Raw genomic sequence first — 27,844 nt, 5'->3', positions numbered from 1 at the left:
TTCTAAGATTCCTACTTAAAATTATATTCTCCTGAAGGCATTACTTGCTGCTTTAGTATCCCTTGTTTACATCCATGTTAATATCCATTGTTTACAAATAATCCAGCTTGGTTGCCATGTCCTATATGAAAATTAGCATAATTTTCTCCCACCCAGAAGCTAACTTCCCCTAACACATGATATCATTTTTTTTTAAACCCTTACCTTCCTTCCACCTTGGAATCAATACTGTGTATTGGTTTCAAGGCAGAAGAGTAGTAAGGGCTAGGCAATGGTGGTTAATGACTTGCCCAGGGTCACACAGCTAGGAAGTGTCTGAGGCCAGATTTGAACCTAGGACCTTCTGTCTCTGGGCCTGCTTCTCAATCCACTGAGCTACCCAGCTGCCCCCCATATGATATTTCTTGATTTCTTTCCTTTAATAATAATAATAATATTAATAGTAAGAATTCATGTAGCACAAAATGCTTTTCATATATGTCCTTTCATGTGAGCCACATAACAACTTTGTAAGGTGGGTCTTATGTTTTTCAACCCATACCTACTGCAGAAGAGCAGTGAGGGCTAGGCAATGGGGGTTAAGTGCTAGGAAGCTTCTTAAGGCTATATTTGCTAGGTCTAGCACTGAAACCACTTAGCCACCTAGATGCCCCCAACGTTGGTGTTATCCCCATTTTTTAGACAAGGAGATTGAGACTTTTCCTGACTAAGCTTCAGTGCATCTCCTTATTACCTTTCTTACTATATTCTAGTTAGTTCTATATATGTTCTTTCTTTCTGAATAGTAAGCTTTTTGAGGATAGGACATTGTCATACAGAAAAAAAGGAGGCATTTGAGCTAAGCTTTAAAACGGAATTCTTCTCAGGTAGAGAAAGTGCATTTTAGGTGTAGGGGGGGATCATTCAGAGGCACAGAGATCAAAGAGTCTGTATGTAGTACTGTAGCCAAGGTTGTCTATAATTTGGTTGACTGAGTGTGTAAAGAGGAATAATAAGGCCAGAAAGATACTTTGGAGCCAAATTGAAATGCCAAATTATGGAGCTTATATTTGATTCCCGAGGTATTAGGGAGCTTCTGGTGTTTATGAATTTAGGGAATGATGTAGTCAAACCTGTGCTAGTATTGTCCTTGTTCTAATGCTCATTTTTCACTGTAAGAGTAGGTGGCTGGGCAAAATGATTTTGTCTGTAACATGATCTACCTAATTAAATTAGCCTTAGAAATCATTGCAAACCATGTACTGAAATTTTTCTTGTTTATTGTGACATTAACCCAGCAATTAAGTTGTTAATCTTAGTCATGTGACTTGACCATCTCTTTCTGATTGTACATTTTTCAGATAATGTATTTTATGCCCATTAATTCTTATTTCCATTGCTTTTTGGGCATGTGCAATTGTGACTATGTGATGCAGGGTATGTTACCATGGTGGTTTTTATTATATGAATTAGAGTTAGTTTATTAAACAATTATTAAATGTTTTTATGTTCAATTTTTTCCAAATGCATTAGGTTTCAACCTCCAGCTTAATAGGACTACCTCTCAGTTTTCAGAAGAAACTTATAATGTAACTGTTGATGCTGAAAGTCAAATGTTTCATGCTGACCAGCTGCCTAAAACACTTGCTGATGCAGAAGGCAAGAATGAATCTGTAGATTCTGTCACCCTGTACCAGGCTGTTAATGGAATTCAAACTTGTTCCCAGTTAGAAAATCCAGGTGACCTGCTTCAAGAACAGACAGAGTTGTTCCCTGCTTGTGTTCAAAATCACTCACCTGACTTCCATAATACCACCTTATCTGCTAGAGATTCCACTTGGTCTGGGTATGAGATTCAAAACAGACGAGAGAATGAAGAATGTAAATCTCATCAGGAATTTTTTAATCCAGGGAATGAGACTAATGAGATAACGTCACAGCCTGAAAGAATTTTGCCAGCAGACTTTGTGACCACAGCCAATTCATACCAGATTTCCTCAGAATCACAGCATCACCCTTTACTAGAAGCATCTCTGTCCACTGAGGGCATTTTGGAAAGTCCTGAAAACTTGGATCAGTTCCCTGAGTCATTACAGGATAATCAAAGGGAACAAGAGAATGCAATTGCTGTAAGTGAAACTCTGGCATTTGAAATTACTGATGAAACCCAGGAATTGTCTCAGGGACATGAACAGATTTTTATTCAAACTTCAGATGGGCTCATCCTGTCCCATCCAGATACAGCTGTATCTGAGGCTAATGACATCGTTATAGTAACAGATGTTGATGGTACTGCGGTTCACATCAGCACACCTGATGGGCTTCCTTTAGAAACTTTGGAAGCATTATTGGCAGTAGATAAGAGAGAGCAAGAGTGATGGCACCAGGAACTCTCATAATTAAATGGTACCAGAACTGTTTTTTTATTTACATATAACTGTCTGAAGAAATAGTCTATTTCCACAAATGTATATTTTTTTAATGTGACTACTGACAAAGGTGAAGCTTTTAACTTATTTATAAAGAATTATCTTGTTTCTACAATGAAATGTACTTTTTAAATACATCTTGTCTGAACTGGAAATAGCTAAATATAACCAAAAACCATGCTAGTAAATATTGTTTGATTTAAAACTTCAAGAGAATTTTTGATGAATGTTGTGAAAATTGCATTATTTGCTAACTTTTGAATCTCCCTTCCCCCATGCAATTTGTTTCACTGTATTTTGACAGCAATATATGTTGGAAACTTTTTGCTGGATTAATTTAAAAACAAACATCCTAATTTGTTAGCACTTTTTCTAATGAGTTTTGTAAAGTATTTCCTTGGTAATTAAATAGAATATCACCATTATTATCCCAATTTTAGAGATGAGATTAAGGAATTGGGATTTAAGCAAAATTTTTGTGTTCTATTTCAAGATGCAACCAGTGTAATATTAATCAACTATCACTGGGCTTCAAGTATCTTTGTAAAAATAAAAGGGGTTAAATTGAGTCCCCATCAAATCCTAAGTTGCTTATTCAATTTTTACAGAATTTGCCTTAGTTTGTGGTAATAGTGTAGTTCAATTCTACCATGAAAACATTAATGTTTTATTCATTATACTAAGTAGTACATGGGGAGTTAAAAAAGAAATGTTTTCTACAAAGTGTTACAAGGCTATTACAATACTTAAATGAGACAATCAGAATTAGAGAAAGCAGTATATAATCAAGTGCCAAAATATGTGATAGACACTATCATAGTATTTATCTTTTTAAACACATTTTTGGATTATTGCATTTGATTTTCACAACAACATTTTCTCAGGGCACTGAGACAGATGTTAAATGACAGTTACCAGAATCAAGACCACTATTCAAATTTCTTGGTGCTTTTCCTATCTAAAACAAAATGTTATTAAATTTTCCTTACACTGTGACCATTTCCCAATATTTGTTTAATCCACTTCCACTCCCAACAAAATTCTTTGTAACAAAAGTTTAAGACACTGATATGTCTAACAATATGTCTCATTATACACTTGAAATGATGTTTCATTATTAGTCTTCAATATTCGAGATTGGGTATTGCATTTAGGGGCATCCTGATATTTTTTTATTGTTGTTTTCCCTTATATCAGTTGTGGTTATTATATAGATTGTTACTTGGATTCTGCTTTTTTCACTGGTCAGTATAAGCCCTCTCATTAATTTGAATTCCTACAGTTGTAATTTCTTAATGACAAAATATTTTTTTATATTCATGCCAGTTTATTGAGCAATTTCTCAATTTATGGGAATAAAAATTTACTTAAGTTTTCTTCCCTTCCTTATTTTTGATGCCACTAAAAGTGTTGCTAGAAATTAATTTTGGTATATGAGACTTTTATCTTTCTCTTTGACATCCTTAGAGTATATACACAGTCTGGAGTCCCATCCCCCCCTTAAGTGTTATTGGATTTTTTGGTAATTGTATCTCCAATGCAGAGCATAGTACTGAGTACATATTAGTACTTAATATTTGTTGACTGAAAACAAATAAGTATAGTCAAACAAAACATTTCCACGTTACCCTGTGAGAATACCAGTATATCCTTTCTTACCTGTATTCCCCACTTTTGGCAATAGAAGGAGAGGCATGCTTCTTTGTCATTCTTTTGAATCTACAAATGGTGACTGCACGGATCAAAGTTCTGAAATCTTTGTTTTCTTTTTTTACATTGTTATCCTCATATAGATTGCTTTCCTCATTCCTGAATATGATCTTGCTTCAGATCATATAAAAATCTTCCTTAGTTTCTCTGAAGTCTCATTTTTGTATTTGTAACAGTGCAATAATTAATTATATTCAGATGCCACAGTTTATTCAGTCACTCCTCAATCATAGGACATTTAATTTTCTTCCAGTTCATTAAAATTTCTTATTTATTTCCAAAATTATTCTCTCTATTTTGAGAGCCGAGCCTGTGGTCTCTCAAAGTTGGAGGTCCTTCTGACTAAGTGGAGCAGTCAGGTGAATAATGAAGAGATGAGAGACAACTGAGTGCTCAGACCTGTGCTTAGGTGTCACAGTTGTTCTGCCATTGCACAGGGTTTGTGTTTATTTTAGGGCTTCAGTGAGTACATGCTTTTCTGGCACACAATCATTTTTCAACATGCATGATCTCCTACAGATAACTGGATGTGTCACATGGTAACAAATCACTTACTCAACAATCTGTGATCATTTACCATGTTGCCACAACAGAAATATTTGTGTTGGAGATGAATGACATGGATAGGGTGATCTGAAGTTTAGTTTCCCCTGACCTGTGGGATGACTGGCTAGAATGAATGTTGCTTTTGATCAGCTCTCACAGTCAATCACAATTACTTAGGAGATGGGTAACAAAACATTTTTGTAGGTAGGTACGGGTTTAGAAGGTAATTTAAAGCAGACCAGAATTGGAATTTTCCTCAATTTCCAAGTTACATTTTTCTTGTGTTTCATTAAGGCACCTTGACAATGTTGCCTGGTTAACAAACCAGTGAAGTGTGTCAGTAGCTTGTGCTTTAGAGGAGTGATTGTGGTGCTTATGTGTATGGCTAGCAGTGGTGTTTGGGGCATCTAAATGTACCTCTGCTGAGAGAGAAAAGGGAGGGGTAATGGGTAGTGATCTTTAGGTTTTAATTCTGTGAATGTAATCTTTTTAGGGTTATAATTTGGGGGGATTAAAGTGGTATATATGTGTGTTGACCCTGTAAGTATTTGCTCTTGTATTACTTTTCCTGTACTTGGAATAGAACAATCCCACTAGTAAGGGAAGTTAGAGGGAGAAGTCACACAAAGGGGGTTCAGTAGGTGCCTCATCTTTTTCTGATTTCCCAAACTGCGATTCTGTCAGACAGGGGGGGTATGATGGCTCGCTACACTTCTACCCAGCCAAGCTTCTCTTATAACAAACATATATAAAAAAGGAGAAAAGCATTTCAACAAAGGCAACCATCACATCAGCCCCTCTTGATATGTGCAATATTCTACATCCATAGTCTTCTACCTCTGTAATAAAAAGTGGGAGGTCCAGCTTTTCACTTCTGTTGGATTTAAATTTGAACATGTAATCACGGCATTCAGAAGGGATCTTTGTTCTAATTATGCACACTAGCTTCCTAGTTCTGCTTATTTCACTTTCCATACGTTTGTATGTCTTCCTATATTTTTTTCTTCCACTTCTTCCTTACTAAAAAAATTTAGCTAGGAATATTTTGGTATATATGGGCTTCTTCCTTCAGGCCTTGTCCTTCATGTATGTGCCTATTTGGGTGCTTTTTTAAAACCATACTATTAGATCATTTGTTACAGATCATGTAATTTTATATTACTTAGTGGAATAAGTTATAAACTATTTAGATTTAAATATTTCTAGAAAGGGAATAGGGAAAATTCTAAGAACTTTACCTTAATGTTTAAAGTAGCTAGAGTGTTTTTAGTGGGTCAGATTTCTCTTGCAGCTTAAAAATTTCATAAAAATCTGTTAACGTTTAACTGACAGATTCTAAAGTACAAAGCAGTTAAATACATTTTCATTTGAGCCAAGTACATATGAGATGTGTACTTTAAATACCATAATCTCCATTTTATATATAAGGACAGGATGGGGTTGAGTTGTGATTGCTCATCATCACATTGCTAGTGTCAGCAGTAGAATTTGAATGTTGAACGTATTCGGGTATTCCTGAGTCCCAAGTCTAATATTCTCTCCACTGCTGCATAAGAGATGAACTAATAGAGCTTTTGGAATATTTAATATTCTGAGATATGCTCACAGAGGAATAATAATGAGAGCATATCATAATGGCATAGTAGATAGTTGGCCTTGAAGCCAGGAAGATTTGGGTGCAGGTTGTGCTTCTCATAGCTTAATGCTCTAGGTCAGCGCTTCTCAACCTCTCAATTTGTAGCAATGAGAATACATAATGCATATCGGGTATTTACATTCCGAATCATAACTAGCAAAATTAGTTTTGAAGTAGCCACCAAAATAATTTTTTGGTTTGGGGTCACTGCAACATGAGGAATGGCATGAGAAGGGTTGAGAACCACTGCCTCTAGTTCAAAGGTGTAAAACATGTAACCTTCAACACTCCCAAGTGCTTCTCTGAAGCAGAGTAAAATATAATTGGGAAATATTTAATTAAATAAAAATACAATTAATCAGGTATTACATTTTAGGGGCAGCTAAGTAGCTCAGCTCCTACCACTTTTCTATCTTAAAAGTTGTTACTGGGACAAAGTAAGGGTTTTTAAAAAACAAACAAACCAGATATTACATTTAACAACTAAGGCAGTATGCACCCTGCAAGGATATTTATTGAAAGATTTTTTTAAAAAACCCATACCTTCTGTCAGAAGAGCATTAAGAACTAGACATTTGGGGGTTACATGACACCCAAGGGCACACAGGAAGTATTTTAGGCCACATTTGAACCCAGGACCTCTTAAGTCTGTGCATAGAACTCTTTCTACTGTGCTACCTAGTTGTCCCAACGTACAGATTAGTGGCCCTCATTTCTCCAGGAATTTGACACCACTTCAGAGAAGCTATTTTGGCAGAAGTTCTTCACCAATAAAAACATGTTTTTACAAAACAAAATTTAGCCTCTTAAGGGCACTTTAATTAGGCTTAATTATGCTTAGCACATAGCTAAAAGTGTTTTTCATTTTTCTTCTTAGTGAAAAAGAATTATGGCTTCTATATAATAAGGAAGTGTAAAATCTACAACAGTTTATTCTTATCCCACAGTAAAAAATTATTGCAGTGATAAAATGTCAGTCTGACATGAAGTCAGGAGAATTGAATTCTGATCCTGGTTCTGCTGCTAAACTCACTGACTGGGCAAGTGACTTCACTTTTCTTGGCCTAATGTGCTCAGCACTGAACTTTATTTAAGACAAAGGTTCTTAATATTTTTTGTGTCATTGACAGTCTGATAAAATCTGTGGACTTTCCTCAGAACAGTGGAAGGAAATGCCAAATTTTACTTATAGGTTAATGAAAATAAAAATTTAATATTTTTCTCATATAAAGTTTATGGACCTCATGAACTTTATCTGTGGACTCCAGGATAACAGCCTTTATTTTAAGGCCATCTCTATGGATATAATCTAAGTCAGTATTCTATAATTAAGAGCCATCAATCATTGGAGTAAAATCAAAGCCATACCAAATGAAGAGAAGTTAATTTAGTGATGAGCCAGAAGAGAATGAATGCCTACATGATTGAATGCAGACATTTAATTTGGACCAGACCTAGGATTTCATTGGTCTAGAGCCATGATGATGGACACCATGTGCCAAAGATGGCACACAGAGACCTCTCTGTGGGCATATGCGCCATCCTTGGTAATTAGAAAGGCATGGGACTCCAGCAGAGCTGCTCCCTTCTCACTCTCCGCTGCACTTCCCCACCCCAATACTTTTACTCCCTCCCCTGAGTGGAGCTCTCAGGTCACTCCTCTACATTTCTCCCTCCCCTAACTGGAGTAAAGTGGGGGGTGGGGGTGGGGGTGGGATGGCACATGGTATCTAAAAGGCTCACCTTCACTGGGCAAGGGAACTTCTTTTGTATGGGACCCGATGGACAGCCTATAGTCTTTTAAAGAGTTGACTAGAGCACTAAGATATTAAGTGACTACTCTTGGTCACACAGCCAGTTTATTTCAGAATAAGGCCAGGTCTTCTGCCATGTTACCTCAATATACAGTATATAGTTATATCATATACTATATTATAATATTTACTATAAATAACTAGGTAGATTTTTTTTGGAAGATCCATGTATCAAGAAACATGAATTAAAACTATTTAAAGTTGGCATTTACATTTTTTTGTATTTATTTTCCCTTGTCTTCTCTTCACCCTTCTACCCTCTGTTCAAGTTTTGTATACATCTATTAATAAGTGAACTACCTCAACTTGGAAATTGTTCAAAGGAAAAATGAAAGTTTATGTATGTGTACATTTGTGTGTACGGCTCATAAAATAAGTGCAGGTAATGGACCATGGTAGTTTTCATCCTAGAAAATATAGTCCTATCCTTAGTAGATTTGAATAGAATACAAACACTGGTACATTAATGTTTTTGTTCATTTTTAAAAAAATCCTCATCTTACATCTTAGAATTAATAGTGTGTATTGGTTCCAAGGCAGAAGAATGTAAGGGCTGGGCAATGGGGGTGAAGGGACTTGCCCAGGGTCACATACATAGCTAGTAAGTATGAGAGGTCATATTTGAACCCAAGACCTCTTGTCTCTGGGCAGGCTCTGAAACCACTGAGCCAACTAGCTACCCTACACTAATATTTTTTTAAAAAATTCAAGAAAAGTAGCATTATGGAACAATCCCATATTTCATGAGTCATGATGAAGAATAAGTTTGTACGTTTGAAAAAAACCCCCAGGTATTAGAGATTAAGTACTATGTTCCTACTATGTACAAAGGGATCATCCCAAATTGTAATTTGCCTGTGAGAGATAGTAGGCAGTATATGCATAACTCAGAATTCTATAACTGGATACATTATAGAACATCTAAGCTGTGAGTAACCAGTGATTCCAGAAATATTTAACAGAGCCATAATTCAAATCCAGGCCTTGTGACTGAAGATCCAATACTTTTCCCCTTTATGTAATCCTTTCTTATTGTATATTGACTATTTTCTCCTAAACTCCACTTAACAGCAGTGAGCACAAAAACAAAGGAAGAGAGGAGGGAGCTAGGAAGAAAAGCCAATCTTGGAAACGAGTATGAAGCAGAAAGGATGAGAGTTTAAAAGGAAGGAGGGATTGGCACAAGCTATGGGATTTTAGTGCATTAAAGGAATTGGAAATCTGGTAGAAGTATAAGATGTTGGACAGGTATAGAGTAGGCACTTAAAATGAATGTTTAAAGAAAGCACTCTGTACAGAGCTTTAAAATTTGTAGTGCTTTACATATATATTAACTTGTTTGGCTTTTAAAATGATTCCATGAGGTAGGTATCAGAGGTGGGTAATCTTTAATGCCATGTGACATGTTCATGGTTAATAAGTATTAAACAGCAACATTTGAGTACATGGCTTTCAGATTTCCCCTCTTCAGTGCTTCAAAGTAGCTCTGCATGATGAGCAATTACAAATGTCTGAAAAATAGCTTTAAAAAAATTACTTAACAGCAACAATCTATTACATGCATCTCTGCCTCCAATTGCCTGTTGTTTGGGTTTTTTTTAACCCTTACTTTTCTATCCTAGTGACAACAGACAGAAGGGCTTGGCAATTGAGGTTGAGATTTGCTCAAGGTCACATGGCTAGGAAAGTGTCATAGGTCTGATTGAAACTACGTCCTTTCTACTCCAAGCCTGGTGCTCTGTTTATATTACCTAGTTCTCTTTGTTAACAAAAATGGTTAAGTTTAACACACTATCTATATACTATTCCATACCCATAACTCCATAACTTTCTGCTGAGAGGAAAAAATATTGGCTTCAGATTCTTAATATACCTTAACCTGAAGTTTTCCCCATTTTCTTTCCATGAAACATCCCTTGATTCTGTTTTCTTCATTCCATGTGAACATAAGTTCACACAAATATTTCAGTTTCTGTAACTCAAATGTGTTGTTTCTACCAGAAAGTGTTATTAGTATGTGGCTTTCCCCACTTTGACTTCATTTCATCATATTCCTGGTAGTAGATGGATAGCTGGGGTCAAAGGGTTCAAATAGTGACATTTCTTGAGAAATTCAAAATTTTTGGACTGGTTGGACCAGTGCAAACCTCCATTACTAGTACATATTAAAGTGTTTCTATCTTCCTACAGTTCATTTAACACTGCTGATTTCTGATTTTTTCCATGTTTTTCAGTTTAATATGAGGTGAAACCAGTGTTGTTTTTTACTTCTCTTAATGATTTGCAATAATGTTTTGTTAATTGCATTTCTTAATTCTAATTAATATTAATAATTAACATCTCTGATCACTTATCTTTTAGGAAATGGTTCTTGGTTCATATTTTTGTATCGATTTCCTATTGCAGATTTTGTTCCTTTAAAAAAAAAATTAAACAATTTTTCCTAATATAGTTTCTCTCTTTTTTTTTCATGCAAATGCCTTTAAATTTGTATGTTTTTAAAAAAAATTATGGCCAGGGGACTTCGTTTCCCAACATTCTTTGCTTTTCCCGGGGTCCCCTTGTGTCCCTGTGCTGTGCCTAGGTGTGAGTTTGTTTATAAATTTTGCTGAAACCCATGCTGTAGGGCTTTTGCTTTAGCTCGAGCATGGCAGGCGGGGGCCTCTGGCTCTTTGCTCTGCTCACTTGGCCGAAGGAACCCCTTTCTCACTTTGTTGTTATTAAATCCTATAAATTAAAATCCTTGGAGTATTCATTTATTTTTACTCTCATAAATTCAAATGATCTTTTATGAATACCTCTAACCTTTGGTTTAGAATTCTCCCAGCCATAATTGTAAAACAAGGTACCTCCTTTCATTGTCCTGATGTCACTCCACTGTGTGGATGTTGGTTTTTTTTTTAAGGCAACACTACTGTTATATTTAGGTTAAGTATCTCTTTGTAACTTACTGTAGAAATGTGCAAGTGCTGCTCTAAACATTTTCTGCTAAATGTGACCAGTCTTCCTCGTAGTTTTTGTCAAATAAAGAGGGTCATGGTTTTGATAACATACTGAGTAGATGACTATCAACTTTAAAAGTTACTATTAAAGTAATGGTAAGAGATTCTTAAGAAGAAATCGAAGCAACTCAATTTTAAAAGTGAGGAGAAAGCCCTGGTGCCGGGGGAAAATGAGTGAGGCAACAATGGGCCTATGTTAGAAGATCTGGATGTTTTGATGAGGAGAGAAAGGTTCATTGTGGTGTAATGACTGATTTTTGAGAGGCAGTATTGCTTAATTTTAATTTATTAATTGACTGGTCAAGATCTCTTAATCTAGTCAGTTGTCTCTTTCTCCAATCCAAAAGAAAAAGGACCTTCCTCTGACGCAGGTCTGTCTCTGTAGAGCACTTGTGATCTCACTACTCACTCCCTTCCCTAGACATCTAATGACATCTCTGATTGGTAAGTAGCTACTGAGAAGTTGGACTTGGAGACCTTACCTCCTTCCTCATGACTTCATCTCAAGAGGGGTGTGTCCTTGCTGGGACCTGGAAGATGTCACCATTGCCACATGACCAGACCACTGTACTTTAAGTCATTTCAACATGGCTACTTATTCCACTCTTAATTTCTCAACTGGGTCAGAGTTCACTGTGGCTGGCCAGCCCTGTCCTTAATCCTCCTATCTTTAATAAAGACAAACTATCCCAACCCATTTTCATAGCCTGGGGGAGAAACTGGGTGTAGCTAGCCACAGGTTAGAAATGGTTAAGGGGGAAAGTTTCACAATTCAATATTAATTTTCCACACTGGTATATAAGTCTGGGCTTAAAAACAAAATGGTTTTTAAAAAATCATAATGCTCGATGTCCAGTTTCAAGTAGCATGCTTTCCACATCAAGCTTGCTGTTTTCCACATAAGGCTGGTACAACCACATAGATAAGTAGCTTAAGATGAGATCCTGGTTTGCAGCATGGGCAAGCTCTTCAACAATGGTGCGTTTGAGGAGTATTTCCTTCTTGTACATTTCTGAAAGCTTATGGGAAACTTCATCTGAAATACATGGAAAATGACTAGAAAGGTTTAAGATGGCTTACATGGCACAAAAAAGGGTTCATGCATTTATTTAGAACTTTATAGTTTACTAAGATTTTTTTCCTCCAGCTTGCTAAATCCCACTTTAAAAATGGGAAACATGGGGGGGCATTTAGGCAGCTCAGTGGATTGAGAGCCAGGACTAGAGATGGGAGGTCCTGGGGTCAAACTGGCCTCAGTTACTTCCTAACTGGGTGACCTTGGGTAAGTCACTTAACCGCCATTGCCTAGCCCTTATTGCTCTTCTGCCTTAGAACCAACACACAGAATTGATTCTAAGACAGAAGGTAAGGATCTAAAAAAAGGGAAACTTAGTCCCAGAAAGGCTAGATAACTTGCCCATTTTCATAGCCTTAATAATAACGTTAAGATTAAGTGGCTAGCATTTCTGTAGGGCTTCAGAGTTTGTGAGAGGCATTACAAACACAATCTCCCCGGGCCCTTTTAATTACCCTGTTAGTTGTTAGTTTTAAGTGTTAAGCAGACTCAAATTAGATTAAAATGCTTAACAAAATAAAAACAGGACATAGATGTTAATTTGTGGTTTTCTAAATCAACATGTAGCCCTGAGGAATGGATCTATTTTTATTTGAGTTTGATACAGACACTACACTGTTTTGGTGATAGCACCTTTCAGGAATTGAACTGACTTCCTCCCCTCCCTCCCTTCCTTCCTTTTTCCCTTCCTCCCTCCCAGTTAGGCAGTGTCTGAGGCCAAATTTGAACCCAGGACCTCCCATCTCTGGGCCTGGCTCTCAATCCACTGAGCTACCCAGCTGCCCCCTGAATTACACTTTTCTATGTAAACTCGGATTTGCATCTTTAACTCCCATCCCTCTCCACACTTAGTGGGCAGTTAAAAATGACCAGGAGTGGGGGCAGCTGGGTAGCTCAGTGGATTGAGAGCTAGGCCTAGAGATGGGAGGTCCTAGGTTCAAATCTGGCCTCAGACACTTCCCAGCTGTGTGACCCTGGGCAAGTCACTTGACCCCCATTGCCTAGCCCTTACCACTCTTCTGCCTTGGAGCCAATACACAGTATTGACTCCAAGACGGAAGGTAAGGGTTTTATTAAAAAAAAAAAAAAGATCAGGAGCCACCTCAAACCCTATCAAACTAGAATTCCTCTTTCTCCCTAAATGTACTGCTCTTCCTAACTTCTCTGTTTCAGATGAAGGTATGAGCATTCTTCCTAAAATTTCAACCTCAGAATCCTCCTCTCCAAATAACCCCTTTATCCTGTAAGTTACCAAGTTTCACATAGTTTTCCTTCTGCAACAATTCCTGAATCCATTGGTTTTATCTCTATTCTAGTTCTGGCCTTTATCATCTTTTGCCAGGACTATTGCAGTATCCTAACTGTTCTCCCTATTTCCAGTTTCTCTCCTTCAGGTTTTACTCCAGTTATTATTCTTAAGCTATTATTTTCTCAAGAAGCAGCCTAGGCCTGTGCCTAAGAATACAGTTCAAATCCCATCTCTGACACTGATGAGGTGTATAACCACATTTATTCATTGTTACTAACCTCTCAGCCCCATTTCCTTTAATCGTAAAACGAAGGGGCTGGATTAGATGGACATTGCCTTTTTCTTTCTAAACTATGGAGAATGTTCTACATCATTCCCTTCTTTGATTTTGCCTTTCACAGTGTGGGTCCAATGTAGGCTTCTCACATTATGTACTCAGATGCAGTCTATGTTCTAGTAAAGGGGCCAATTTGATGCTCCTTGAACTTGATATTCCATTGTCCTCTTACATGCCTCCTATCAGGAATGTTCTCCATTTATGCTCTTGGAATCCTTTGTTACTTTCAGGCCACTTCCTACCCAAGACCTTTCCTTCACTGCCCCTGAAATAACCTCATGTTTACTTATCTGTGTACCTGCTATGGCCATCCATTAGAATGAAAGCTTTTTGAGGGCAGGGAAGATTTATTAAGACAAATGTACTCCCAGCACCTAGTATAGTTCCTTGCACATAAAAGGTGCTTAATGATGCAATTAATAATCTTTATAACAAAGCTATGAAGTCAAGTACTTCAGACACCATTCCTACTATCCTTGCAGATAAGGAAAAGGTTCAGTTAAGTAATTTGCCCATGGTCTTACAACTAATAAATGAAGGAGGCAAAATCTGAATGTAGGTCTAGCCAGTTTTAACCACTATATTTAAAAAGGGTGACAGAACTGAAAGCTAAACTGTGGTATTCCAACTCCAAATCCAGTATTCTTGGCATTAGTCAAAGTGATTAAAATATAAGTTAATAATAGCATTGTAATAAGACCCACCTGTGTAATTAGATGTGGGTAATTTGAGTTGGTTTATGCAGTTGGGGTGTGTATATATATATATATATAAATAAAACAAATATAACTTGCAAAATAAATTGAAATAATAAATGAAAATTTTAAATTTAAATCTAGAGCAATTGGTAGTAAACTCATGTGAAATCAAAAATACCTTTTCTTCCACCAGTTTAAAGCTAAAGGACCAAACAGCACCTAAAAACAATTTTCTTTTGAATTAAAAAAAGTTTAAAAAAAGTTAGATTTTGTATAAGTGAATTCATTTGCAGTTCAACATGGTTGTTGTGAGGAATGTTCTTTGTAAAAAAAGGTCAACTATGTTCATTAGACTTATCAAGAAGTTAGTATAGTAGAATGGACCAGAAAAGTCAGAAGAACTGGATTTGAGATCTTGTTGCAGAACTTTGTACCAATCAATCTCTCTGAGCCTTAGTTTCCTCTATAATATTGGGATGATAATATGTATCCTATTCACTCCACAGGATTGTTGTGAAGATCACATAAAATGAGATGAGAAAGCCCCTTATAAACTGTAATGTGCCATATGTGGTTAAGGTAATATAATATTATTTATCATTTGATATGGGACTCAGAATTCATCCTAAAAAATTTTTTTAAAGCAGCTCTTCTATTCTTATGTCCATAAGTCCTAACAGTTGCCCCCCCCCCCCCCCCCCCGAATATATTTCTGTTGATGTAGAGGGAATTGAGTTCTCAGTTCTTAACCGTATTTCTGAAGCCTAAAAATGGGAACCAGCTTCATGAAGCTCTAATAATGTTTGAACCTTATAGATTTTATAATTCATACAGTATTTTCACATCCACTACTTCATTTAATTCTTATAAGATCTGTATTAACTATACCTAACTGGTCATTACCATTTTAGAGAAGGAAATGAAGGTTTAGATGGCTTAAATTAGTTGCCCACAGCCACTCCTTTGCCAAGTTGCAAAGGTAAACTTTAAAGCCTGGAGTTTTGTTAGGTCCACATTCCTATATGTGGCCTGTAACCTCTTTCTTGACTTTTAGGCAATTAAGATATTCAATTACAAAGTATTCCTTTCTACCTGGCCCCTCTCCTTCTAAGGATGAATTCTTAAATTTAAGTAAATAAATATATTTAATTAATTAAAAAATGTAAATGTATCAAATTTAATTTGAATTAAATTCTTAGAATTAATTTCAAAGCACAGTATAATGGAAACCACTTTGAAATTGTATCCTTTATATGTTCTCAATCTTATTCCTTCCCTCCATTGTGGCTCAAAAATCAACATTTTCATGTTACTTACAGAAGTAGGTTGTGGGCCATGTATGGAAAAGGGGTGTTTGATCATTTGCATTTCCACGATGGTAATTTTCTAGGTTGCAAATTCCTTTAGTGGTTGATGTTAACTTTTCCATTTTCATCTGTATTTTAGCCTGGAGAAAATAATTTTTTTTTAATTGAGCATCTTAATTTGAAATCTCCTTTAATCTCAAAATCAATAACTAATTGAATTCAGGCTAGGAGCTTAAATACCTGGAGATGTTTCAGATGACATTTCTAATTCACAAATTTGAATTAGTTCTTTAACAGGGGTTTTTATGAAGTTTACATATGAAAAACAGATAGTTTTCTTCACTTTTTTTGTGGTGATAAATGGAGGATATTTTCATTGTTGGAAAAATCAGAGATTAAAGAATATGTATTTGGATAGGGAATCTATTAAGCTAGTTCATCAGTAGCTACTTCTTGGTTGGAAATTGCAGGTGGACCTAGTTGTATTATTTTTTAAAATCTAGTCAAAAATAGAAATAATAAGAGACTGGGCTATGTCACATTTGAGAAATAGTAGATAGGGCTTTCAATGATCCAAAGTTGCTTCTGCTACAAAAATCTGTCTTCAACACCAGTTGTCTTTTGGTGACTTTAAATGCAATGCCCTTTTCCTTTGAGTCATGTTGCAGAAGACAAGAAGTCCCAGAGAAAGGAAGTACTTTGCCAGTGATCACATAATGAGTTTATATATATAATTTTCCTTGTGTAAGAACTTTGTATTTCTTTTCTATTAACTTGCTAACACACTAAAGCAAAATAATTAAAAAGATCAAACAAAGCAGATACACTTTCAAAGACAGACTTATCTTTTGATTTGATAGTCATTTTCTAACACAAAGATAGGATGTCTATAGTAGCAAATTGCTATTCAATTCAATTGACATTTATTAAGTGCTTTACAATGCAATAGAAAAATGTGGCTAATCTGCAAATAATTAAAACACAATAAATACATAAGAAAGGTGAGTTGGACAAACATTGTTCTTTGACAAGAATCCAAGAGACTGGAGAAAAGCTTCCTGGAGAAACTGTTTTTTGAGTCTATAGTGAAAGCTAAGAAGTCACCATGAGGCCAAGTAGGGGAATGGCAGATTACATTTCACAGCTAATTCTTAACATGTTTTCTTACAATTTATAAAAATCACACTTGGATGTGATAGAATTCATAGTATTCATCAATTCTTTTCTTGCACAAAATATTACATAGCATAAGAATATATGTAAATCCAATCATGTCTGCATCATAATTGTAATGCATGTTGTAGATGGCAAAAATCTGAGCGAGAACTTTGTAAGCCTTTTGATAAGCAAGAGGCCTAGATTCCTTAGTAGTTATTGAAATCAAAGAATTTAAACTATTCAATTTCTTATATTTCAAAGGTCATTTAGCTAGTTTTTAACATGCTGCCGACTGGAGAAATAACTTCTATAATATGGATTGGTTAACATTAAGTGCCTACTATGTGCCAGGCACTATCCTAAGCAAGTTATAAAAGAAGCAAGATAGCCCTTGTCTTCAAGGAGCTTACTGTCTAATGGGGGAGACAACATACAAACAAATATATAAAAAGTAAGCTATTTACAGTATAAACAGGAAATAGTTGAGACCAGAAGTAAGAAGGGTTGGAGAAACTTCTGGTAAAAGATAATTTTATTTGAGACTTAGAAGAAACTAGGGAGTTTAGGTGGAGTGGAAAAGCATAGGTAGATCTGCAGGTAGATGGTGCAGTTAGGTGGTACAAGGCCTGGAATCAGGAAAACTCATCTTCCTGAGTTCAGACCTAGCTCAGACACTAGTTGTGTGACCCTAGAAAAGTCACTTAACCCTCTTTACCTCAGTTACTCATCTTTAAAATGAGCTAAAGAAGGAAATATCAAACCACTCCAGGATCTTTGCCAAGAAAACCTCAAATGGGGTCAAGAAAAATCAGACAGGACTAAACAATAGGCAGATTTGAGAATCATCAGCATAGAGATGGTCATTAAATCTATATGAACTGATGAGACAGAAGGATCATCAATTCTTCTTGAAGACTGCCAGTTTTAGGGAGCTCATTACCTTAAATGACAGTCTGTTTCATTGCTAAATGGTTGATTATTAGGAAATTCTTATTTTGAGCAGAAATATGGTTCTAGGTAATGTACCTTCTCACTAGTTCTAGTTCTTCCCTCTGACCAAATAGAATGTCTGTTATTGTCCAAGACAATGCTTCAGATATTTGAATCTCAGTCCTGCTCAGGAGTTAGAGACATAGCTATTGGCCCATTCTGTCTTGGTTACTTAACTATGAGCTGAATTTTTGATCTTGGACTATTATTACAATGTCACATTGTGATTTCTCCCTAAATTTCTGGATTGTTTCTTTTCTTTCTTTCTATTTTTTTTTGCTTTCCCTTCTTTTTTTTTTAAACTCTTACCTTCCATCTTGGAGTCAATACTGTGTCTTGGTTTCAAGGCCGAAGAGTGGTAAGAGCTAGGCAATGGGGGTCAAGTGACTTGCCCAGGGTCACACAGCTGGGAAGTGTCCCCTTGATTCTTACTGAAGGAATAGTGGGAGAAAGCCAGGGTCCTTGCCAGCAAGAATTATTTTATTTATAGTATTTGTATTTCCAGTGTTTGGCAAATAGTAGGTGCTTAATAAATACTTAATACTTAATACTAATAAATACTGATTGGCCTAGTTTCAAATCCCAGATCTAATCCTGGGGCAACTCCAGTTTCTGCATCTGTAAAAATGAGGGTGCTAGACACTCTTTAATGGACTTTTCAGTTCAAAGTTCTATGATTTTATGATATTCTGTTAGAAGAAAGCTATTATGTACCTGCCAAATCTTATTGTCTCCAAGTTATAACATCTCTAATTCCTTCAAAATGTTCCTTAAATAGCATGTATTCAAGTCTCCTTCAGATCAAAGGTAAAAAAATCACAAAGACCATGCTATTTATTTCAAAAGAGAGGGTCAACTGAAGGTATTCTTTGAAGATACTTAGGCTATATTCAAAAGGAAAGTTACTGATTTCATAAGTATATTTAGTTGATGAGAATCTTCAAGAGACAGACACTGTTAGGGAAAAAAAAAGCAGTGACCTAATTACAAGTGAAGAAAAGCAAAACACAGAAGATCTAGCATAGAGAAAATAGTAACTGGACATATGGTAGCAATGGGATAATGAATATTGAAGACCTAAGCTTATATTCTGACTTTGTGATCCTAGGAAGGTCACTCAACTTCTTAGTGCAAGTAATAATACAAGTTACAGAGTAGGTATTGAGTGAGGCCGATATCATTGGAGGGAGTCTGTGCACCAGGAGCTCCTTACACTTCTCTCCAGAAGGGAGTAAAGAAGAAGGGTCTCCTTACTCTAACATTAAATCATACCTTCTCTTCCTCATGGTGTTAGAAGAAAGATTATAAGCCACAAAAAGTTTGATATCAGCAGATCTAGGGGAAGAGAGTCCAAAGATGTTTAGCATAGGAACAAACAGGTCCTGAGTCCTAAAGACAACTATGTAATAGAACAACTATTGTATTGTAGGCTAGACCCTAAAAGAGCATTGTTTTGTTTCTCTTTAATACAATATTTCTATTTATCTCTGTCTTATCTTCCCAAAATGCAAACCCCATGAGGGCAAATACTAAGCCCAACAAAATGCTCAGTACATAATAGGTACTGAAGAAATGGATGGTGAACCTGAATCATCAGATGCTAAAATTCTATTTAGTAGCCTGGCTTATAAAGCAGATTAAAGTGTAATACCACTTACAAAATCTTATTCCAACACTTCATTATGCCATTGAGGCGGTTCTTACTCCAGAATCTGGCTGAAACTAGAATGGAAAGTTTGGTAGGACCCAGCCATCTTGAAAATCTTCAAGTAGAAGGCTATATATCTTATCATTTAGTCACATTTGAAAGAGGTTCATAAATAGAATGTTGTGGTGGATTGTTGGGCGACAACAGCAAAATTCATAACTTGAAGGGGTTATGCTTTACACAGAAGGATGGAATATTCAAAATGACATTGCAGAAGCCTAATTATAGAAAGATTTATAATAGTTAAGTAGAATTTAAAACTAATAACCATATTTAGACATTTCAAGAAATAAACTTCCACATTTATTTATGCCAAAGTTTATCCCTTCAAGACACCAGGTAGATGAGGAATTAATCTATATTAATTGGACTAAAACTTTAGGTACTAAACTTGTGAGGATGATCTTAGCTTTTACACTCTTACCAAGTTTTCCAAGGTGTCATGGAGTTCCTTGCACAACATCTCAAGCTCCTCATTATATTTTGGATATACTTTTTGAAAATGAAAGCCAGAAGCCATGCTGTTGCATTCTAGTTCTAGCTTGTCTTCAGTACTATATAAACACACAAAGCAACAAGAATATAAAACATTATTAAATATTGTTCAACAGAGTGAATACTAGAAAGCCAGAACCACAAATAACATCTTAAAGGAAATTTATTTGAACTACATCTGAAACAAGCTTGTATGCAGTATTAAGGACAGGTCATACATAGGATTGGGGGATTTAGAGCTGGAAGGAACCTAAAAGATGCCTCTAACAATGCCCACCCCAATTTTTTAGAGGAGGAAACTGAGGCCCAGAAAGATTTAGTAATTTGTTTAATGTCACAAAAGCAGGAAAGCAGGGATATGGGCCTAGCTTCGTTTTACCATGACATCCTGTTGCTATCCTGCTTTTTACTGAACAGAGTGACAGAAGAGTCATTCATGTAGCATTACCTTTACTGCTTTAATGAAAAATGCTTTTCAACTGCTATTCCTACTTAATAAGTCATTTGAGGCGAAGTAGAACATGTCTAAACCATTTGTCTATGCAAATCCATAAATTTGTATGTTGCTTTGCTGTATTATATTCTAAACTCTAAATATTTAATTTTAATTTCATTCAATCTATTTATTACTTCCAATATGTTCTTCCTGCTGCACAAGATAGCCATTCAGTTTTTCATTAATAAAGTACAGTTATTTGTTGTACAATATACCTAAATATGGTTACTTCTGAATAAAACTGAGTTGATCATTTCTATCTTTGGGAAAAAAACCAAAGAGACTAAGTGAAAAAAAAATTGGAATGAGGGAAATGTAAAATAAACTACTTGTATTTTGAACTTTACACATACTCACAGCACACTGATTTTGATGTTTCCTATTTTGTTTGCAATAGAAAACCCCATGTTGTTGAGAGTCTCCCATTTTGATAATAAGTTGTGCCAGTCTGCTGCATTATCCTTAATTTTTCTTGCACTGACAGATAAGACAGTTCTTTTGGGGGTAACCATGCCAGAGTTCTTCACTATGCAAAGAAAGACAGAAAAAAATCATGCTTCACTTTATGAAAAAGTAGGAGAAATCTGTTACATTGGAATTACTTTTATAACATTTTTTCTTTCATAGGATGTCAGGAGATAGAAGGGGCTTAACAATTATAAAACTATTGGATGCAAAGAGACCCCAGAAACCAAAACTGAAATGTTAGAGCTAGTAGGATCTTTTAGCTAAAAAGAAGAATGGAAGAGCAGAAAAGAGGAATGTATTAATAGAGGAAAGAAAGGAGAGGAAGAATGGGGAAAATGATCTCACATATATGAGGTGATGGAGGAAGGACTTATACAATGATGGGGGGTGGGGTAGTGGCAACACTAAAACCTCATTCTTATTTGAACTAATTCAAGGAAAGAATAATATACCCACACCCATAGGTATGTAAGGAAATTCAATCAAAAGACATAAATAGGGAAACTTCATTTTGTTAAGTTATGATAAGCAGTAAATTAACATCAATACTGAAGATATTGGTATATGTGCCAAATGTCATAGTATTTAAATTCTTAAAAGAAAAGTTAAATGAATTACAAGAGGAAATAGATAGTAAAATTATAATAGTAGGGGACCAAAATTTACTCTTTTCAGACCTAGACAGATCTAACCACAAAAATAAGAAAGAAGTCAAGTAAAAGAACAGAAGTTTAGAAAAATTAGCTATGATACACCTCTGGAGAATACTGATGGAGTATGCTTATTTCTCATCTGTGGATAGCACCTTCACAAAAACTGACTGAAAATTATAGCATAAAAACCTCACAAATAGAGAAAGCAAAAATATTTATTAAGTGAAGTATTTTCAAACTGGAATGCAACCTCTCCCCCCCACCCCCATTCAATAAAGGGCTTTCAATGCCCAGATGAAAATTTAATTGGAAATTAAATAATTTAGTCCTAAAGATGAGAGCATCGAAGAATAAACCATAAAAACAAGCACATTTTATTAAAGATAATGAGAACAATGAGAATTTAAGAGATACAGACAAAGCAATACTCAAGGGGAAAAGTATATCTTTAATTACTTATAACATTAAAGAGAGAGCAAATCAATGAATTAAATATGCAACCAAAAAACCCTAGAAAACCAAGAAAAAAAAACCTTCCTATTAAACACCAAAATACAAATCCTGAAAAATCAAAGGAGAAAATAATAAAAATTAAACTTAAAAACCTTCAGTGAATTACTAAATAAAACTAGAAGTTATTTTTTGAAAAACAAAAGATAAAACACTGGCCAAACGAAACAGCCTCACGGCCAGCGATTCTGAAGGCAACTTCCGGAAAGCGAGCCGGGGGGAGAGTGTGGCCTCATGGTCCGACCCTTCCATTCCAGTTCCAGTGAGGCATATTCAGTTTAACCCAGGGAAAGCTCATAGAACTATCTGCCCAGGACTAAAGCCTCTGAACACCAGAAAGAGACAAGAAAAACTAATCCTCCACATTCAGAAAGGGCAAACTCCACAGAACCACAGAAGCCCCAAAATACCAAGAAAAATAAGAAGAAAGGGGCGACTTTGGACACATTCTATGGAGCCAAAATACAAAATACAGAGCAGACAGAAGATAGTATAAAAGAAAATGCTCCAAAACCTTCCAAAGGAAATGGAAACTCTCCACAAACCTATGAAGAATTTGAATCAGAAATGACCAAAAAGATGGAAGCCTTCTGGGAGGAAAAGTTGGAAATAATGCAAAAGAAATTCACGCATATACAAAACCAGTTTGACCAAACTGTAAAAGAAAACCAGGCTTTAAAGGCCAGAATCAGGCAGCTGGAAGACAACGATCGTGTAAAAGAGCAAGAATCAATAAAGCAAAGCCAAAATACCAAGAAATTAGAAGAGAACATAAAATATCTCACCGACAAGGTGATAGATCTGGAAAATAGGGGGAGAAGGGATAATTTAAGAATAATTGGACTCCCAGATAAGCCAGAAATAAACACCAAACTGGACATGGTGATACAAGATATAATCAAAGAAAACTGCCCAGAGATTCTAGAACAAGGGGGCAATACAGCCACTGACAGAGCTCACAGAACACCTTCTACACTAAACCCCCAAAAGACAACTTCCAGGAATGTAATTGCCAAATTCCAAAGCTATCAAACAAAAGAAAAAATCCTACAGGAAGCCAGAAAAAGACAATTTAGATATAAAGGAATGCCAATCAGGGTCACCCAAGACCTTGCAAGTTCTACTCTGAATGATCGTAAGGCATGGAACATGATCTTCAGAAAGGCAAGAGAGCTGGGTCTCCAACCAAGAATCAGCTACCCAGCAAAACTGACTATATACTTCCAAGGGAAAGTATGGGCATTCAACAAAATAGAAGACTTCCAACTTTTTGCAAAGAAAAGACCAGAGCTCTGTGGAAAGTTTGATACCGAAAATCAAAGAGCAAGGAATACCTGAAAAGGTAAATATTAAGGAAAGGGGAAAATGTTATCTTCTTCTTTTACTCAAACTCTCTTCTATAAGGACTACATTTATATCAACCTATGTATACTAACATGTGGGGAAAATGTAATGTATAAATAGGGGGTAAAGAAAGACCAAATAGAATAATCATTCTCACACAAAGATTCACATGGGAAGGGGAGGGGAAGAAAACTCCTATAAGAAGGAGAGGAAGGGGGGGGGGGGTTACTTAAACCTCAATCTCAGGGAAATCAGCTCTGAGAGGGAAAAACATCCAGATCCATTGGGATCTTGAATTCTATCTTACCCAACAAGGGTAAGGAGAAGGGAAAACCAAGGGGGGGAGGGGGAGAGGGAGAACAAAAAGGGAGGGAAAGAGAGGGGGGAGGGGGAGGGAACAAAAAGGGAGGGACTAAAAAGGGAAACATCAAGGGAGGGGACAAGGGGGACTGTTTCAGAGTAAATCACTGGACTAAAAGGTAGAGCCGAAGAAGAAAAGGTTAGAATTAGGGAAGGCAATCAAAATGCCAGGGAGTCCACAAATGACAATCATAACTTTGAACGTGAATGGGATGAACTCACCCATAAAACGTAGACGAATAGCAGAATGGATTAGAATCCAAAACCCTACCATATGTTGTCTTCAAGAAACACACATGAGGCGGGTTGACACCCACAAGGTCAGAATTAAAGGATGGAGTAAGACCTTCTGGGCTTCAACTGATAGAAAGAAGGCAGGAGTGGTAATCATGATATCTGATAAAGCCAATGCAAAAATAGACCTGATCAAAAGGGATAGGGAAGGTAATTATATTTTGTTAAAAGGGACTATAGACAATGAGGAAATATCATTAATCAATATGTATGCACCAAATAATATAGCACCCAAATTTCTAATGGAGAAACTAGGAGAATTGAAGGAAGAAATAGACAATAAAACCATACTAGTGGGAGAATTAAACCAACCATTATCAAATTTAGATAAATCAAATAAAAAAATAAATAAGAAAGAGGTAAAAGAAGTGAATGAAATCTTAGAAAAATTAGAATTAATAGACATATGGAGAAAAATAAATAGGGATAAAAAGGAATACACCTTCTTCTCAGCACCACATGGCACATTCACAAAAATTGACCATACATTAGGTCACAGAAACATAGCACACAAATGCAGAAAAGCAGAAATAATGAATGCAGCCTTCTCAGATCACAAGGCAATAAAAATAATGATTAGTAATGGTACATGGAAAACCAAATCTAAAACCAATTGGAAATTAAACAATATGATACTCCAAAACCGTCTAGTTAAAGAAGAAATCATAGAAACAATTAATAATTTCATCGAGGAAAATGACAATGGCGAAACATCCTTTCAAACCTTTTGGGATGCAGCCAAAGCGGTAATCAGAGGTAAATTCATATCCCTGAATGCTTATATTAACAAACAAGGGAGAGCAGAGATCAATCAATTGGAAATGCAAATGAAAAAACTGGAAAGCGATCAAATTAAAAACCCCCAGCAGAAAACCAAATTAGAAATCCTAAAAATTAAGGGAGAAATTAATAAAATCGAAAGTGATAGAACTATTGATTTAATAAATGAGACAAGAAGCTGGTACTTTGAAAAAACAAACAAAATAGACAAGGTACTGGTCAATCTAGTTAAAAAAAGGAAGGAAGAAAAGCAAATTCACAGCATTAAAGATGAAAAGGGGGACAGCACCTCCAATGAGGAGGAAATTAAGGCAATCATTAGAAATTACTTTGCCCAATTATATGGCAATAAATACACCAATTTAGGAGAAATGGATGAATATATACAAAAATACAAACTGCCTAGACTAACAGAAGAGGAAATAGAATTCCTAAATAATCCCATATCAGAAATTGAAATCCAACAAGCCATCAAAGAACTTCCTAAGAAAAAGTCCTCAGGGCCTGATGGATTCACCTGTGAATTCTATCAAACATTCAGAGAACAGTTAATCCCAATACTATACAAACTATTTGACATAATAAGCAAAGAGGGAGTTCTACCAAACTCCTTTTATGACACAAACATGGTACTGATTCCAAAACCAGGCAGGTCAAAAACAGAGAAAGAAAACTATAGGCCAATCTCCCTAATGAATATAGATGCAAAAATCTTAAATAGGATACTAGCAAAAAGACTCCAGCAAGTGATCAGAAGGATCATTCACCATGATCAAGTAGGATTCATACCAGGGATGCAGGGCTGGTTCAACATTAGGAAAACCATCCACATAATTGACCACATCAACAAGCAAACTAGCAAGAACCACATGATTATCTCAATAGATGCAGAAAAAGCCTTTGATAAAATACAACACCCATTCCTATTAAAAACACTAGAAAGCATAGGAATAGAAGGGTCATTCCTAAAAATAATAAACAGTATATATCTAAAACCAACAGCTAATATCATCTGCAATGGGGATAAACTAGATGCATTCCCAATAAGATCAGGAGTGAAACAAGGATGCCCATTATCACCTCTACTATTTGACATTGTACTAGAAACACTAGCAGTAGCAATTAGAGAAGATAAAGGAATTGAAGGCATCAAAATAGGCAAGGAGGAGACCAAGTTATCACTCTTTGCGGATGACATGATGGTCTACTTAAAGAATCCTAGAGATTCAACCAAAAAGCTAATTGAAATAATCAACAACTTTAGCAAAGTTGCAGGATACAAAATAAACCCACATAAATCATCAGCTTTTCTATATATCTCCAACACAGCTCAGCAGCAAGAACTAGAAAGAGAAATCCCATTCAAAATCACCTTAGACAAAATAAAATACCTAGGAATCTACCTCCCAAGACAAACACAGGAACTATATGAACACAACTACAAAACACTCGCCACACAACTAAAACTAGACTTGAACAAATGGAAAAACATTAACTGCTCATGGATAGGACGAGCCAATATAATAAAAATGACCATCCTACCCAAACTTATTTATCTATTTAGTGCCATACCCATTGAACTACCAAAATACTTCTTCACTGATTTAGAAAAAACCATAACAAAGTTCATTTGGAAGAACAAAAGATCAAGGATATCCAGGGAAATAATGAAAAAAAACACATATGATGGGGGCCTTGCAGTCCCTGACCTAAAACTATATTACAAAGCAGCAGTCATCAAAACAATTTGGTACTGGCTAAGAAACAGAAAGGAAGATCAGTGGAATAGACTGGGGGAAAGCGACCTCAGCAAGACAGTATACGATAATCCCAAAGATCCCAGCTTTTGGGACAAAAATCCACTATTTGATAAAAACTGCTGGGAAAATTGGAAGACAGTGTGGGAGAGACTAGGAATAGATCAACACCTCACACCCTACACCAAGATAAATTCAAAATGGGTGAGTGACTTAAACATAAAGAAGGAAACCATAAGTAAATTGGGTAAACACAGAATAGTATACATGTCAGACCTTTGGGAGGGGAAAGGCTTTAAAACCAAGCAAGATATAGAAAGAATCACAAAATGTAAAATAAATAATTTTGACTACATCAAACTAAAAAGCTTTTGTACAAACAAAACCAATATAACTAAAATCAGAAGGGAAACAACAAATTGGGAAAAAATCTTCATAGAAACCTCTGACAAATGTTTAATTACTCATATTTATAAAGAGCTAAATCAATTGTACACAAAATCAAGCCATTCTCCAATTGATAAATGGGCAAGGGAAATGGATAGGCAGTTCTCAGATAAAGAAATCAAAACTATTAACAAGCACATGAAGAAGTGTTCTAAATCTCTTATAATCAGAGAGATGCAAATCAAAACAACTCTGAGGTATCACCTCACACCAAGCAGACTGGCTAGCATGATAGCAAAGGAAAGTAATGAATGCTGGAAGGGATGTGGAAAAGTAGGGACATTAATTCATTGCTGGTGGAGTTGTGAACTGATCCAACCATTCTGGAGGGCAATTTGGAACTATGCCCAAAGGGCGACAAAAGAATATCTACCCTTTGACCCAGCCATAGCACTGCTGGGTCTGTACCCCAAAGAGATAATGGACACAAAGACTTGTACAAAAATATTCATAGCTGCGCTCTTTGTGGTGGCCCAAAACTGGAAAACGAGGGGATGCCCATCAATTGGGGAATGGCTGAACAAACTGTGGTATATGTTGGTGATGGAATACTATTGTGCTAAAAGGAATAATAAAGTGGAGGAGTTCCATGGAGACTGGAA

The 27,844-nt window shown here is 36.0% G+C and overlaps 2 protein-coding genes across 7 annotated transcripts in view; one reads left to right on the top strand and one right to left on the bottom strand.

Moving 5' to 3' along the window:
* Nucleotides 1-3,785, top strand: part of ZNF839 (zinc finger protein 839) — a 68,885-nt gene extending 65,100 nt beyond the window's left edge. For all 3 annotated transcript variants that reach the window (XM_001373840.5, XM_056811230.1, XM_016433908.2), the window contains one exon: nucleotides 1,513-3,785. In XM_001373840.5, the coding sequence (XP_001373877.3) occupies nucleotides 1,513-2,357 (845 nt within the window). In that variant the 3' untranslated portion in view covers nucleotides 2,358-3,785. The remainder of the gene's footprint in view (nucleotides 1-1,512) is intronic.
* Nucleotides 1-27,844, bottom strand: part of CINP (cyclin dependent kinase 2 interacting protein) — a 75,723-nt gene that overhangs the window by 44,165 nt on the left and 3,714 nt on the right. For 2 of the 4 annotated variants that reach the window (XM_007473535.3, XM_056811231.1), the window contains exons 2-4: nucleotides 20,987-21,155; nucleotides 20,063-20,192; nucleotides 15,793-15,922 (exon numbers count right to left, since the gene is read on the bottom strand). In XM_007473535.3, the coding sequence (XP_007473597.1) occupies nucleotides 15,793-15,922; nucleotides 20,063-20,192; nucleotides 20,987-21,155 (429 nt within the window). Of the gene's footprint in view, nucleotides 1-11,384; nucleotides 12,173-15,792; nucleotides 15,923-20,062; nucleotides 20,193-20,986; nucleotides 21,156-27,844 lie in introns of those variants that run through there. The other 2 variants (XM_007473534.3, XM_001373818.5) reach the window with 2 other exon arrangements.

The sequence above is a fragment of the Monodelphis domestica genome, chromosome 1 (assembly GCF_027887165.1).
Source record: "Monodelphis domestica isolate mMonDom1 chromosome 1, mMonDom1.pri, whole genome shotgun sequence".
NCBI classification, from domain to species: Eukaryota; Metazoa; Chordata; class Mammalia; order Didelphimorphia; family Didelphidae; genus Monodelphis; species Monodelphis domestica.
Note: the sequence above shows the minus strand (reverse complement) of the source record. Positions and strands in the feature narration are given on the sequence as shown.